We start from the raw sequence: 16,936 nt of genomic DNA on the forward strand, positions 1-16,936 counted from the left end.
TCTTAAACACGAGCTGTGAGCACAAGAAAAGCTTTTTGCCTCATTTCTAAGTATTGTAATTGACGGTTTACTACACGGTTTACATCAAACTCTCCACTAAACTGAAGAGTAAACTGATATTTCTGGTTTTGTATACATATGTTCTTATAGGCACTCATTCATCTCATCTCATTCCTTCCCCTTCAAAGGACTAAGCAGTGGGCTTTGGATATTACTAATAAAAATGCTGAAATCCAGGAAGTACACAGGATGGTAGAACTTCCTTTACAGTTACCTGTTAGAGAGGGTGTGATGCAATCTTGGTCCATACATTACAATTCTAGAGATAACACTAATCCCCAGGTGCTGCTAGGAGCACTACAGCTACAAAGCTTTATTGTTATCTGTAAGAGAGAGAGGGGAGGGGAAAAAAAAAAAAAAGAAAAAAGAAATACTTCCTTTTCCTCATGGAGCTGCACAAGAATAAGGATGCAGTGTAACAGTCAGAACATAATGACCTAGAGAGGGCCAGAAAAAGTGGCCTCTGGAGAGGCTCACTTTCTGTCCTTTAAAAGTGTGAAAAAATAAGCCTGGCTGGGAATGGTTCCAGAGCAAGTACAGCACCAGCACTGCAGTCACCAATACTGCTCCATTCCCCTCTCTGACTGCTGACCACCACCATCCATTTAAAGCTCCAGCAGTCAAGTGGCATTCTCACATCTCTGTCCCCAAGACCCCACTGGGTTTGCATGTTTTTTGTTGCCAGAACCAGCTCACTTCTGCATTGTGCCAGAAGGGAACACAAGACAAAAATTCCTCTCACAGCAAAACTTAATAGGAGAATGGAACAAGATAGTGACAAAGACAGGAAAGAATGAATCTTTACCAAAAAAAATCAAGAGGCTCGACTGTATAAATATTCATCTGATAACTACTCTAAAGACTTTTTTGAATGCAAAAACCCCCAAACAAACAAAAAACTCCAAGCAAACAACAATTTGCAGGAAAAGTCTTACAAGGTTAGTTCCACTTCCACTCCCAGGTCTTTCAACCACCTGTTGGAGATCAAGTATGCTTCCCCCAGCAATAATAATACATTCTGCTTCTTAAACCAAATAATCTACTTTATATCTTAGGTAGCTTGTCAACATAAACATTTAATCCTCAGGAAATCAAACCAAACATTTAAGACTGCAAGGCATGAAGAAAATGAGTTCACCTTGAGGGAATTAGTTGAGTGTATCAGTGCATTACAGAAACCTGACAAGTTTCCTGCAGGACGAATAGCCTTTTGACTTAGTAACAAATGCAGCATTGTCCCCTGTAATATAATCCTATAACAAGAAGATCGTGTAATTATAGCAGAACTCAACCGGAGGAAATCTGCTCATGCACACAAAGACCAAGTAAACTACAATATTAGTTTTGCCTTTTTTTTTCTTTTTGTTTTGTCTGGTGGAGGAAGGAAGGGTATCCACTTCGAACCACAAATCCTGGCAGCAAATCACAGACAAAATACTACCTGAGCTAACTATGATGGTCCTGCATGGACTCTATTCAATACAGTGAAACAGTAGTTTCAGTGTCACACTCCTTTATGACACCTTCATTAGTGACAATGATGTACTTTCTGGCTTGAAGGACCCAAACTGGTACATATTAAACCACAAACATCCCATTACATGAACACATATGAAAGTGGATGCTGATACAACACCAATAAAACAATAATTTCTTCAATTTACTAAAGCTTTAAAAGTAATCACATAGAATGAAAAAATGTTCCTATCTTTTTTTTTCAGTTAAACAAATTTATTTACATCTATTATATTGTAACAAATATAATAATAATACAACTACACCAAATTTCAGTGAAGTGTGCATTCTTTGTCTGTAAATATGCACACAATGCAGACACAAAGCATTAGATCATTACCTCATTTCTAGCCTCCAGCTGATAAAAAAGGTAAATATATAATACACTGTGGCTGCTGGAACAAATCAGATGGACTCCATAGCAGTATTACAGGTTGAAGGTCAAACCTGATGATTACAGTAGCCTCTTCTGGACTTCTACCCTATGTCTTTTACAGAAAAAAAGTTGAGCTACTCTTAAATCACATCTTTTATCTGGAATTCATTCTGTATTCATACTCTTTCTTTTAAGTTTATGAAAGAAACTGATTCAGCTCTTTTAGAATCATAGAATCATTAAGGTTGGAAGGAACCTTAAAAATCATCAAGTTCCAACCCCTCTACCATGAGCAGGGAACCCAACCACTAGATCAGGTTGGACAAAACCTCGTCCAACCTGGCCTTAAAAACTTCCAGGGATGGGGCATCAACAACCTCCCTGGGCAACTCATTCCAGTTCCTCACCACCCTTGTAGTGAAGAATTTCTTCCTAATATCTAACCTAAATCTCCCCTCTCTCAGTTGAAAACCATTACCCCTTGTCCTATCACTATCTTTTCTGATGAAAAGCCCCTCCCCAGCTTTCCTGGAGCCCCTTCAGGCACTAGAAGGTGGTCTAAGGTCTCCCTGGAGCCTTCTCTTCCCTAAGCTGAACAGCCCCAACTCTCTCAGCCTGTCTTCACAGCAGAGGTGCTCCAGGCCTTTGATCATCTTGGTGGCCCTTCTCTGGACCCTGTCCAACAGGTCTATATCTTTCTTGTGCTGAGAACTGCTGTGGGTTTTTTTGTGTGCTGTAATAACCGTTAAAACAGAATTACTCAAATAATCCAATTTTCTGTGAACTGAATTGTACAGTGAAGTTCAGTATAATCTAAGACATGCTGCAGTATCACCAAAGCTCTTAAATAAATAACCAGAACACTGGAATACTATTTTCTTTTCTGGTCTTAAGTTTTACTATATTAAAAGACACGAGAAGAGATACCAAGTCATAGAGGAATAGACTCAAAGAAAACGTGCAGTTCTCTGGGTAATGCAAGTTGTGTATTTAAAAACAAGAAATACAGTTACTTTAAAAACTTTTCTTCAGGCACAGCTCATGCTCTCCACTGTACAGTCATCAATCCCATGACTCTACTCTCATGTCTACCCAGTTTTCAAGTCAATAGGGCCGAGGATGAGTCAGACTCTCGTACATGAGCATAAGACCAAGGGAAAAAAAGGAACTGCACTGTTATTTGACTCTACACAACAAATACAGGTAGTATAGTAATATTTTAGACACATTTTTGTTATTTGGTGTTTTGTTTGGCTTTTTTTGCTAGAACTTCTTTGGGACTGGACTTACAAGAAAAGCTAAGAGATCCTTGAAGTTTTATCTGAGGGCTATCCCAGGCTTTTCTAAGACAAATCATTGCCTTTATAATGCTGCAAGCAAGGGAAAAATGGATCAGGTATGTACAGTCACACTACATGGAGGCCAAGATACTCTCACTTTGAAACAAGGCTGCTAAAAAGTCTTCTACCCTTAACATGTATTCTTGGCTGTCTGCCCATGCCCATCTGTTTGGGATGTCACAGAGCCATACTTAAATTGCTGTTACCCTAACTGAATCATGTGATGATGAGAGTAGATGAAAAGTCCACTCTATACTATATACACTTGATATAACTCTAAACACAACAGCAAGTTCAAAATAACTCTTTAGAGAGTAAAAGTATCACATTTGCAAGTTACTTTTCTCACAAAACTCAAATATTTCCACTTTCAAGACAAAACCCAGCAACACAGCCAATATACACAAACAAGTCAGCAAAGTCATCTGGAAGTTTCCTAAAAAACTTCTTGCTTGAAAATATTTATTTAGTATCTGCCTTTTCTTTTAAAACTTGAACTGTAATTTTGATTTAAGACTACAAGAAAAGAAAAGCTAAAGCTTAAGATGATGCAGAAGTGAAGAAGTTGCATATATCCTTTTGCTTGTGGTGCAGTATTTTCCAGTAAAGAAAAATTGAGCATCTATGCTACTTTTGAATCAATGGTAACGGTGAATTTTTTTTCCTAGAACAAAGAAACGTCTCTTCTGAACAGTTCTTATGACTCACTTTTTGGTAGAATTATTGCATATTGCTTTAATTTCATAAGTTCTTGCTACTCATTCCTGCAGAATAATGATTGTGAATTTAAAAGCAGTAAAATGTGTCCTACACATTTGTACAAGTTTGCAATAAGAGCCAGACCACAGACATCCAGGCTCTGGATATCTGTCACTTTTGAGACACTGTGCTTTTCTGTAGGGATTTTCCTGGAAAGTTAGGCAGGCTGGCAGGCTGCAAACCTGAGCATGACTGCAAAGACAAGAAACCAGCAACTAGTTTCCTACTAGGATCTGCTTTTTAAAAAAATCCAAGATAGCTACACGTTCTGAGCGTGACTAATGTAAAAGAAATACAAAGGATTAAGGCGTTCGACAGAAGTAAAACTGTTTGCAGTTTTGGGCAAGCTTTATTTTGGCATTTTGCTTGCTTGTGACTATGCATACACACAGCTGAAAGTATACCAAGAGAAAATTTAAGAAAAATCAGTCAAAATGTATATTTGGCAGAAAAAAAACAACATACAAATAACCAATCTAGAGGAAACCAGTGATTTTCCATTGGTTTCCCCCTGCAATGGAAAATCCCACATTTTAGCAAGTCTTTCTAGAGATTTAAAAGTGCTACAGAATGAAAGGTCACACCACCAAAACATCACAAATCACCACCACTGACAGTTATTATTTTATCTAAATTATATCTTTAGAAAGACAAATTGAAAACAGCTAAAGCAACACTATTTTAAGGTTAAACAACTTTTATCTCTGTGGAATTATCTTGCATACATACCTGAGAACACAAAATATATTAACAAATAAGCAAATGTTTTTGTTTTGCAAGATTTTGGAGAAGTCTGAAACTGAAATTTGGCAGCATATTATCTGTTAGTATACCTTTCTCACATTTGTTATATATGAAGAACGTATATTCTTATGTCTCTAAAAAAATATTTTGCTTAAACTTACTAATATGCAAGGCCGTGTTCATCTTTGTAAATTCAAAATGTCTGAACCTTCAGACAAAAAAAAATTCTAAATAAGCATATAATCACTACTCTATCCAAAACCAAACTTAAATCTTCCAAAGATCTTATGAAGCCTGAGATATTCCTTTCAATTAAATGCCACATATTTGTATGTAAGCACCTTGATGACTGCATTGTGAAACAATGGAGAAGAATATTTTACCAAGACTCTTCAAGTTTTGAAAATGTTCAGTCTGTTAAAAAACCGTTGCAAAAAGATGGCAGCACACACAGCTTCATGGACAAAGAAGCTCTGAACCAGAGAGGGCATCCAAATCACATAACTTAAGCAGCAAAGGTTGAATCTGTCACAAGCCTGATAAAAGCATTCCCCACGAGCCCTTTGCATACTCCCAGACCAGTGCTGGTGGCACACGACAACAGCTGGCAATACAGTCACAGAAGAGTGTCACATTTCTAGCTGAAGCTTGGGAAAACACTTCAAACTGCACAGAAAAAGCTATTATCACGAATTCTAGAAGTCAAGTAGTAGGTCAAAGAATTAAGACACACTTGTACTTTTTTTTTCATCCAGCTGAAGCTGGAAAATATTGAATGTTTGCTTGTTTTTCTCTTTATCTCCAATAGCTGCCTTGTGTTTTAATATTAAAAATGCCTTACATTTCTAAATTACAAAAAGCATCCATTAAGCATCAGGTATGGCCTTGTTTCCAAGTGTACAAGTAATAGCTGTCAATGTAAGTTCAGCATAAAATCCATTTTAAATTTTGTTTGCACATTAATAACTGGACTTCCTTTTGCCCCAACAACTCACAAATGTCAAATAACTAAATAACATAGGCACAATAATAGCCCCAAACCCAATAAAGGATAAAGTAGCCTTTCTTGCCTGTCAGAGTACCCCATTTTCTATTCTGAGCAGACTAGCTGAAAGCACTGCTCTTCTGTCATTCCTTGACAGTTATAGACTAGTTCTGCACCTTATTAAAGATTAAGGTTTGCCCAGGCACTCTCTTTTGACCACCTCCTGTCCACAGTCCAGCATTTATTACAGGAGAGCTGGAGATTAGTACCACATATTCTGCTTTGAAGTAATGTTATACCTGAAAGTGAGGCAATGTAACCAAGGAGTTGAAAAAGTACTCAATGAAAGAACACAGTATTTAACTTAATATTTTTAGATAAATGTATCCTTTGGGTTACATATATAACTGATTTATCTAATTTAGGTTATTTTTTGTAGTTCCTAAAATATAGAGTAAAACTGGGAACAGGTTGCCTTTTTATGAAGAAAAATATATTTTAATTTGTTAAAAAATATTTAAGCAATTATGCAAGAATTATATAAGGTCCTATTGTGTGTAAACATTTACTACCAAAGTTTTGGTCTGATACATGTATGTTACAGGAAAAATTCAGCAGGTTAAACTACTACATAAGAAATATTACCTGTTGTGTAACTTCCACAGAACACGGTGTCTCAGATTTAGCAAAGACCATTATAAACCCTTAACATTTCTTAGAGGCCACCATAAATGATCAACACCCAATTTTTAACCAAAAGCTTTAGAAAGTCATCACGATTCCATGGAACACTTAACACCGTCGTCTGGACCACAGTTTGAAAATCTGTTTTGCAAGATTTGCCTTTATTGGAGAACTGGTAGTTAATGCTAAACTGATGTCCTAGAAATATTAATTGAATATCATAGTATATTTCCAGGCTCCCATTTTTCATCCTCTAACTTTTGAAGACATGCTGAAAAGCAAGCGGAAATGGGTATCAAAACGTGTAAACAGACAAACTTGTTCCATTGCATAGAGCTAAAAATAGAAAAATAATTTTTTGGAAATATTTTGTGGTGGTTTCACATAGAAAAAAAATTGTTTGAGAGCAGATAAAAAAATGTCACTATCTCACACTTCAAATGGGAACTACTAAGCAGTATAAAATTCTGTATCTCAGAATCACCTTTTACATAAACAAATAAAAACTTACGAAGGGTACTGGAAAGGCTTAGCCTCTTTTCCATGGGTGCTACATCAGTAAAAGCATGACAACCAGAAACTTGTTCAAATGCAAGAAATAAAAGAAATTAAGGTGGGGAATTCTGCTTTCTTAAGAGAGTTTGTTGGGGTTTTTTTGGGTTGCTTGTTTTTTTTAATATAGATAATTTATGGCAGAGTCTTACCTGTTCAGCCTTTAAAACAAGAACTACATTCACTCAGGATCTGAATCAGCAGAATTTCAGTGGACTAATTAGTCCATTAATAGCTTATAAAGAATTAGATAGATGAATGTCCATTTTAACACAGGAAACTGATCAGTCATCTCACAAACACTAAAGAGTTAGAAGACTGCCTCTGCTCCAGGCACGCATACATTTAACTTTGATTGTTGCACACCAGGTGTACACAGCCAGATCCATCGGGGTGTCCTAAGTTCTAGGGCTTTGGACCAGCAACCCATGAAGAATGCTGAATCCCTACAGCTCCACCCATTAGGAGCACTGCAGTGTGCCATCCACGTGTCACATGGTGCTGTGGTGGAAAAGGACCCAAACAGTCATGGATCACGCTCATAAGCTGGCAATGACACTATGAACACTGTCTATTTCTTATTAAGATAGAAATTAAAATATATTCCATCTGCTGTATAGCATTCTATAAGCTTGATGAAGTGTTAAAGCCTCTTAGGAACATGGGAAGTTCATTTATTGGTAGGATATATACCAACACAGATTCAAGAGACTTCCTTCAAGATGCATGCACAATTATCATCAGAATATGCTTCCATTACACTTTTGCTCAGAGAAGCAAATCAATATAAGCCTTTCCCAGCTAGCAAGAGGTTTCCAGTAAAGCATTTGACCAAGTAGCATTCAAGCCAATTAAAGATTACACTGTAAAAATAACTAGTGACTGTGGCATCCTGGGGTGGGAGGGAAGAAAGTTAAACAGAGAAAGAAAAGCAAAAGAGAAGAATATTGCACAGTTCTAAAACAATTATTGGCTATTGATGTAGAAAGATCATTATTCTCAGTATGAGTCAAAATGCATTAGCATTCCATCTGCCAATGCTGGAGCAACCATTTTTCTCCATTTCTGTTTGACCTCAAGCCTTTTATGCATAAATGTCAGGGCTCCTTACAATTAATCATGTCTTCCACAGACTAATTGTGGACAACAGTAGTGCAATTAACAGAAATTTGCTTCAAATATTCATGAACATTCAAAAAACATTCATTGACACAAGTGTTAGTTACCTAACCACAAAAACTGACAATTCTTTTCTGTATTAAGCAGCCTCTGCATTAGGAAGCTAAGCACACCATCAAGAGCAATAGCGAGACTGGAAAAAATATTCCACCAGTACTTATAACATGATTGTTTTAGTGTTACTTGCTACACATCCATGCTAGGAGGAAGCAAGAAAAATAACAAAAACTAATCATCTGTTAATCTTAAGAGGAGGGTAAATCCAGTGAAAATAAAAATAGTGAAACAAATTTTGTGTAATAAAAAAATAATCATAATTCTACATTAATATACTTTTTAAGCGTATTTAACGTATTTTAATGTATTTCTGAACCTGATTTAAAGAAAAGAAACAAACGAGTTTTTACAAATTAAGAAACAATTAGACCTGGAGTTTTTTATCTTGATTCATTCTTAGTCCTAGGCCTGGTACTTCATTTGTGTCTCAGTAAGGAACTAAAGGCAGAAGTATCCCTAACCACAGAACCATTTGTAAAGCCTGACCTAAACACATAAAAGATTATTTTTTTATTATTTTTTTTCCTAATACATGCTTTACATTAAATAATTTCTTGGACAGTTGTGCTATTTCTAGTCAGGCCCCATGGCAAATATTCACCAACCCTCACAGGAATAAAGTATTCTCACTTCAAACAATTGTTACAGTTTGAATCCAATTGACTCTAGACAAAAGTACTGAGATAATCAGCATATTAAAGCCAACACTATAACCATATGTTAATTATGTAAATGATTCATTTTAATCAGCTAGAACCATGTAAAGAATTACAAGGAATGCAAATGTAGGGAGTTATTAAAAATCTCATTATTATTCATCTTGGTTCCATGCGTGAATATATCCATCCAAACAGATGAATTAATAGTTAGATGAAAGATGAAAGAGCTAGAGGGGAAGTCTGTGGGAAACCATCTGTCCTGCTTTGTATCCCTCCCAGGCTTCAGCCATACTGCAACAGCTACATGGAGAACAACCCCAGAGAAGAGGCAGTGACTGTCTACACAGCACCTCCACCAGTAGTCAATGTTTCTATAAAAAAATGTATCAAAAAAAAAAAAAAAAAAAAAAAAAAGACAATTCTCATCCTTTTGCAAAATGAAACCCTTAGCAGGTCCAGGAGATGAAAAGGAAAACCTGAATAACAAGCTCAGATTAACTGCTACAAGGAACAAGAATTGATTTACCCAAGGGTTCTGGAGTATTTTAAAGGTTTTTATCTAAACAAAGTCCTCTTACAACTGTCAATTAGTTGTTAAAAGATATTCAGGAGCTACTGTGATTGCGATCCATTGTAGTATCTAAACTGGCTCTCTCAGCTTCAGCAGAAATCCTGTTCATGGGAAACAGTGAAAACCTTTCAGCAATACCACAGAGCTCTGTACTCTGTCTAGCTCTTCCAAGGAACATGGGGGAATGGCAATGCATTAAGTCTAACTCCTGGAAGGCTTTATCCCATTCTTCCAGTGCCCCATGCAAAGAAAATGAATTCCATGCAATAGCTACTTGTATGAAGAAAAATAAGGGTCAAAGGCCATTTTCATTCCTGATTGCACCACCAATGTGTCAGTGCTGTAGATACAGTGCCACACCACCTCTACTGCATCAGGACATCCGGATTAGCTGAAAAGGCAGTGTTTAAAGGCACAGAAGGAACAAAAGGGTTGGCATGTTTAACACAAGTAAGCATGCATTAGGGTAAATGCAGCCTGCAATTCTACACAAGTCTTAGACAGCATTTTATTTTAAAATTAAAGATAGTTTACTTTTTTAATTCCTTTCTAAAGCTACCTACCACTACTTCGCAGATAAAATTCAAACCCCATAAACAAAATTCATGAGGAATACAACTCAAGTGTTTAGATCATTGACTGAAAAATATTTACTTTTCCAATAAAATATTTTCATTCCAAAAAAAGAGTTAACAGAAATGATTTTTTAAATATGTTTGTCAGTTTCCAGAAGCTTTATAAAGCTTTGTTCTTCATACTCTAATTCTTTCATGTTTTCTTGCCTGATGTCTCCTAATGCAGTTGCACTGGAATGGTTCTATTTTTGATCATTAATCCTTTTATATGTTTTTTTTCTTTGCTTACTCTTGCATGCCTTTGTAGTTTCTGTAATTGGGTCTTTGCACCATGTTAGCAGGGTTTAGCATTGCGCAGCTTGTCAAATTTCAGTAGAAGTGAGAAGAATCTATCACTGGTATAATAAATAAGCAAGTAAATTCACATGTCACCAACCCAAAGAGAATGGTTGCCACAGCATAAATTGTAAACTGCAATTCCCCTCATTCTGCAAAGGCTGGAGAAGCTTTTATCTATTTTGTAATCCAGAAAAAATGCAATTGCACAGGAAGTATTTTAGATCACTAAAAGTTTATAAAAAATGGCTACACATGTGCAGTGAAAGAAAACTTCATTAATTTCTTCTTGAGATGCCTGTGTAAATTCAACTTAGGGAAAAGTGCTTGACAGCTTTGCAACTATTGACTGACACTCTTCAGCAAAGCTTCACTGAACATAGAGCATGATTTAAGCACATCCTGGCAATAATAAACACGGCAAGTGAAAAAACAGAGTATGCCTACACCAACTGAAATAAAGAGAATGGGTAACTTTTAAACACTTACTAAATATTTGCTAACAAAAAAAAAATAAAAACCACACACAAAAAAAACCCACAAAAACAAACAAAACAACAAACACTGTAAACTCTACCTTACTGAGAAATTTCAGTACAATCTTTAAGTATTAAGTATTTACTATTTTACAAGCATTTCATCTGTTTTTCTGGTTCCTGGTGATATTTACTTTTCAGAGAAACGTTCATACAAAATAACTAATTATCCAGATATAGCCTTAAAAAATAGTGCTGCATTCCAGGAAGTCCACAGAATTGAAAACTATACTCAAGTCCTTTGCACAAGTCTCCCAAAGAACACCACTGCTGAGGTGTTTTATTTTATATGTATGCAATTACCTAAGAATCTGTCCCTGGAAAGATTAAACCAGCTGGGACAAGTTCCATGAAATTAAAATCCATGTTAGGCTACGAGAGAAACTCACCTCTCTTCATATGCTCCAGACAGAAATCTTTCTCATAGAATTCAATAGGCGTGCATCCTTAGATACATACATGAAACAAGATATAAAACATTATTAAGCAAACTGAAAGGATCTTCCAGTCTGTCAGTCATGGCTTGGTCCACATGACAAGGATTATCTCCTATTTACACACATACCATTACCATTACCCACTTGTTGAGGTTTCAGTTTTCATTAAGAGAAGACCATGTTTTCCTCTACCTAAATAGTCTGTGGCTTTTCTGCTGTGATTTCCATAATGGTGTCCACTCAAACGCTGGGTGTAATAAAAAGTGGTCTCATGTCGCATTGGTACAAAAGCCACCCCGGTGCACCACAGGAATTAAATGCCCTATGTTGATGTAAATACCATGCAGTAAGTGTGATTTCTTCACACATTTCTGTTGTAATGGGGACTGGGGCATTGTGACACTAATGTAAATCAACTTATCCAGATGAAGGGATGTGGTGCTCCTGTTCTTTGGACATTCAGAGGCACAGACTACTTGCTTTGACAAAGCTATGCACAGAACTGATACTGCCACAAATCCAGCAGCACCTCAAAATTAAGCCTCTGTTGATAGCTGATGAAGAAGAGATACAGAAAAATTGGGGAAGACCAAACCTGTGCTTTGAACATTTTCCCTCCCACTTTACAAAACCTGACAGCCAAAACCAGCAGACAAGGCTGCAGAGTGCTGATTATTTAAATAGAGTACCAACTTCAGTCTTTGCAAACACATAGGCAACATGCTTGCTGTTTCTTTCAGCACTGTATACTCAATAAATGGGATGTTTAAAAGAAACCAAACATTTATGAAGCGTTTGAACCTACTGTAAGATGTCTCATTTACTGCTGCTCTAGAAAGCTTTTCTTAAAATAACGTGTTAAATCTCAGAGGGATCATCCTGAAATTAAATTTTTAATAACAGCAAAATAAACTCATCCTTCACTGTGCTCTGTCTCTCATGACTTAGTCTTAACTCTCATCTCTCCTCCACACTGTAAATCTGTATCAACTAGCAAAATTATATTATCTCCTATTTCTATTTCAGGTATCTAAAGGAAAGTTATGCTTCATGTATTATATTATGTTCCTCTCAAAAAAAAAAAGGATACCTAGATAATTCTAAAAATCTTATTCATAAGGTTGTGCAACTGCAATTTAGCCTTAGGAGTCTAAGAAAAACTCCAGAAGGAAAGACTGAGAGAATGAGGATTGCACTACAAGTAGATAAGGCTGAGGCTGACACCACTGTCTTTAAGCAGATAATGGGGCCCTATGAAAAGAATGGAAAGAATGCATTTTTCTATACCCACTCTGCCTAAAAGAACAGTGGGAGGTTAAGTTACAAAATGAAAGATTTTCAGTGAGACAGGGGAGGAAAAAACACACACCTCTAGTGCAAGTGTAAAATGCCAAGAGAGGTTAGAAAGTCCCTGTCTTTCAAAATCTTAAGAGCACACTTGGCAAACATCTGTCAGGAACGACACAGGCAACCCTGATCTTGCCTTCAGGCAGAAAAGTAGATTACATGACCCCACAAGGTGCCTTCCTTCCCTATTTTTTTCCATGTCTGCAACTCTTCTAGGAGGTGGTACATTTCAAGAGCTTCCTCAATTTGTTTGTGGGTATTTTGCATTTTCAGTCTTGCACAAAAAAAACCCAACCCAGCAGGAACCAGTAGCTAGAAGCAGAAATAAAGAGAAATAGAGCTTCACAATGTCCTAACTGCAAGGGCAATTAACATTCAAATAATTCAGTAGGGTATCAGTGAAACTGATGGAATCAAAACTACTTGGATGTTTAAAACAAGATTAAATATCTTCCAAAAGGTCTGCTTTAAGCCAGTCTGAGAGAGATTCCATAGCATGTATATTCAACAGGACAGGCTAAATTATCATAATGAGCCTTCCTGGCTTGAGCATCTTTGAATCTGTGAATTGGAAATCCCTCTTCACAGCAAGAAAACTTCTATATATAAATGCATACATTCATTCTCTGATTAAAAAAATAATAATAATAAAAAAAGGATGACAACAAAGAAAAAGGTTTTTGTTACATTAGAGAAATGTTTTTTGTCAAAGAGCATAGAATCAATTTTTAACAAAAATGTTCTGTCCTGAGACAGAGAGAAAAAGAAGCATTATATGTTCAATTTGATTTTTCTGTTTCTGCAGTAGGTAATATATATTTGAAGTCTTCTGCCCTGTTGGAAAACAAAAGCTAACCATTAAAGTCACAAAGTCTGTACACTGCTTTTTTTCCAAAAAGGTATGGAGTGTTATTAACACTACTTACTTCATATTATTCTTGAAACTTAATTACTACTTAACAAAAATCCCCCACAAAACCAAGGAAATCTTTAAATTTTATTTATAACATTTATCCTTCCCTCCAAGGAAATGCACTGCTTACACAGAGTTATAGATGCATACAGATGAACAAAGTAGCAAATGTAGCAAATTTGTAAACATCAGAAAAAATTTATTTGCTGTGAGAATGACAGAGCCCTGGAACAGGCGGCCCAGAGAGGTTGTGGAGTCTCCTTCGCTGTAGACATTCAAAACCCGCCTGGACACGTTCCTGTGTGATGTGCTCTGGGTGACCCTGCTCTGGCAGGGGGGTTGGACTAGATGATCTTTCGAGGTCCCTTCCAACCCCTAGGATTCTGGGTGTGAAATACTAGCAAGTGCATCAGTAGATAGTTCACCCACAAACAAACAAATTCTTTAGCTTGAATCATTAGGTTATGGAGCTAGCAGTAAAATGGGCATAATTTTATACAGTACATTTGAGAGTCACCTCAAGAGCTAACAGGCATCGTTCTCAAGAATTACTTGCCACTATAAAGTGTTCCCTAAAAATATATCTTGGGTCTGTTTCTGAAGGTGTCTGATTCCCAACTCACAGTCTATTTTTATACTGTGAAACCATATCATATTTTTTTTTGCAATGAAACCAAAGACTGCTCAGAAGATAATTTTCATAATGAAATATACAAACAAGTTATGCCATTCTAATAACAGCTAAGTGTGCCAAGTTAGACAAAAAAGAAAACCTTACTAAAGCAACAATGTGAGAAATAACATGCATAGAGAACACAGAAAGCTAGAAATATGGGGTAAAAACTGTAAAAAACTACTTACAGAATGGTATTAAGAAAATGAAGCAATGGGCTGATTATTTGCTGTGTCATAAAAGTAGCAGTGCTCAGAAACGAAACAAAACAAAACAATAAAACTATGAAATACAGGCTGAAATAACAACATAGTCTTGCTCTAACCCAGAACTTCTTTTATGTATTTCAGGTACTTGATCTTAACTTCCTGAATCCAAGGGGTGGAAATCTCTACAGTGAATTCAAGCAACATAAACTTAAAATGTAAAGGAGAAAATGCCATCCTTCCTATCCAGGAGCACAATACTACACAATTATTAATATTTTAAAATAAACTCTCCCGTGCTAAATCAGACTCACCAAGAATCACTGGACTACCTCTTCCCTTCTCAATCTCCCCTTTCTTATTGGAGCCAAGAGACTAAAAAGACCTTTCACAGCATTTTGCTGTTATCGTTCTAGGGGAAGGCTTTTATTAAAAAATTGTTTTGTGCAGGTCTGTAAGAGTCAACAAATAATAATGCAAAAGATATATTTGCAGCCAGAAACCTTTCACCAGGAGTATACTGGCCTCAAGTTGACCACACAACAGCATATAAAAAGCAAGACAATGCTTCTTGTGGACAAGTACCAGAAATAAACACCTAGCCACTGCACGAGTTAACATGCACAGAAACATTTTTAGGCACATGTAAAGGCCGTATGATGCTCACTAATGTTCTAGATACTCCTCAGAAGTCAACCAGTTCCAGAGAACTAACAAAGAGATACTTAAGACACTTAAGACATTCTCATAGGAACAAATCACATTTTTCAGAAAACCAGAGAAGTCTCACTTTTTTGCTTTTATGAAATTAAAATAACCATACTATTATAATCTGCACATGAGACTACAGGCCAACTTTCTTCCCAGTTCTGCCATGAGCAAAGATGGCATAAGATACTAAACTGTGCTTCCTCTGAAGAGGAGCTGAACAAAGACATTTTACAAAGAATAAGGCAAGACAAAAATAAAAAACCCATATTTGCAGATTTGTGTCTTACTACACAGATAAGACTGGAATAACACAGTTTTGTTGCGTATTTCAGTGAAAAGACTTACTGACTGTCCTGCAACTTACAGATTCTTTTTACAGACCTGGAACAGAGCTTTTTGTGTTATTAAAAGACGGGCATTACACAACAGAAAAGCAGTGCCTGTCCTGCATTTCCCCGACACCCAAAAAAAAAGTGAAATACCCACTGACATTTTTAGGTCAACACACTTTCACAGCACCTGTATGATATTCTGATACAACCAAAATAGTCAAAATAGTCAATCACTGCAGTTTTCTGAGATATCAGGAAGGCATGCTGTTCTGGAATGGCAAACTACAATGTGTTCACTTACAACAGAGATCACAAAATGCAAGAGGATTTGGTTCTCAGCATCTTTTTCAACAGTAGATGCTATCATATCACTGGAAATCACAAATTCCACTCTCTCCATAAACATGTCATATGTGATTTTAAAAGACTGCAGGTCTACAGTGCCTTCCACCCTTCACCACCCGTTTGTCTCTGAAATCAAAAAGTAACTCACATTTCAGACATAACATGTAAAAAAGAGGAAAATATACCCCTGTAGTCATCATGAAGAGCTGCCATCAGAGCTGATTACAGTGACAATTAGATTGAATGTGGAACATTACAAGGCATAATATCACAAGCTTTTAAAGTCAGTTGGCAACACAATACCAAATGCCACTCAGAAATCAGATCTCAAGTGTCAGCATCCCTGAAATGCATATGAAATTTTCTCATGGACTGAAAGCTTCTCTTAAAGATATAGTTTACAGCACAGTGCACTGGGGCACAGACTCAGAGCTGTCAGTCAGGTCTCCTTAGGCTTTTCACACGGTGCCTCTCAAAAATCTACTGCAGATGAAAGTTCATATAAACTGCCTTCTTTCCAAATTCGTGCTTCCCTGTTGGGAACATATTCAGCAGACTTGGCTTACAGTACAGGATGTATATACTGGGCTTAATTGTGCCTAACAATCGTCTTGGCCAGTGGAAAGCATTTTCAGATGGGAAATGTGTATGAACATCTGTTACATCTCCCTATGCCTGATTTTGACTGTTCCTTCATGGAGGAAGGCATAAAAATAAAAACATCCATTTCTGCTGTAAAAAGACTGTGTACTCACTTCAGTCAATTCAGCAGATCAGTTAAAAATGGTACTCTGAGATCCTGGATTTATTTAATTTGCTCTAACAGCAGTGTTCAAAGGGCTCAACTGTGTTTTATCAACTTATGTCTACAAAATAAGTCAGCACTGGAGCCAGTGAAGACAGTTTCCCTGTACACAATGACCAATGCTATAATGAAACCAATGCATATATTTCTTCTCTTACACGTTGATAGTTTTGAGAAATTTCTCTGAATCACCAACAATTTTGGGTAATCTGTAAGAGTAAATGCTCACACACAATCCT

The 16,936-nt window shown here is 36.6% G+C and overlaps 1 protein-coding gene across 35 annotated transcripts in view; it reads right to left on the minus strand.

The window, feature by feature from the left end:
- Positions 1-16,936, minus strand: part of RBFOX1 (RNA binding fox-1 homolog 1) — a 1,074,031-nt gene that overhangs the window by 208,332 nt on the left and 848,763 nt on the right. The window contains exon 1 of one of the 35 annotated variants that reach the window (XM_051631837.1): positions 16,078-16,104. The exons of the other annotated variants lie outside the window; for them this stretch is intronic. Coding sequence (XP_051487797.1) covers positions 16,078-16,092 — 15 coding nt within the window. The 5' untranslated portion in view covers positions 16,093-16,104. Of the gene's footprint in view, positions 1-16,077; positions 16,105-16,936 lie in introns of those variants that run through there. 35 annotated transcript variants of the gene reach the window in all.

The sequence above is a fragment of the Apus apus genome, chromosome 14, assembly GCF_020740795.1.
Source record: "Apus apus isolate bApuApu2 chromosome 14, bApuApu2.pri.cur, whole genome shotgun sequence".
Lineage (NCBI taxonomy): Eukaryota > Metazoa > Chordata > Aves > Apodiformes > Apodidae > Apus > Apus apus.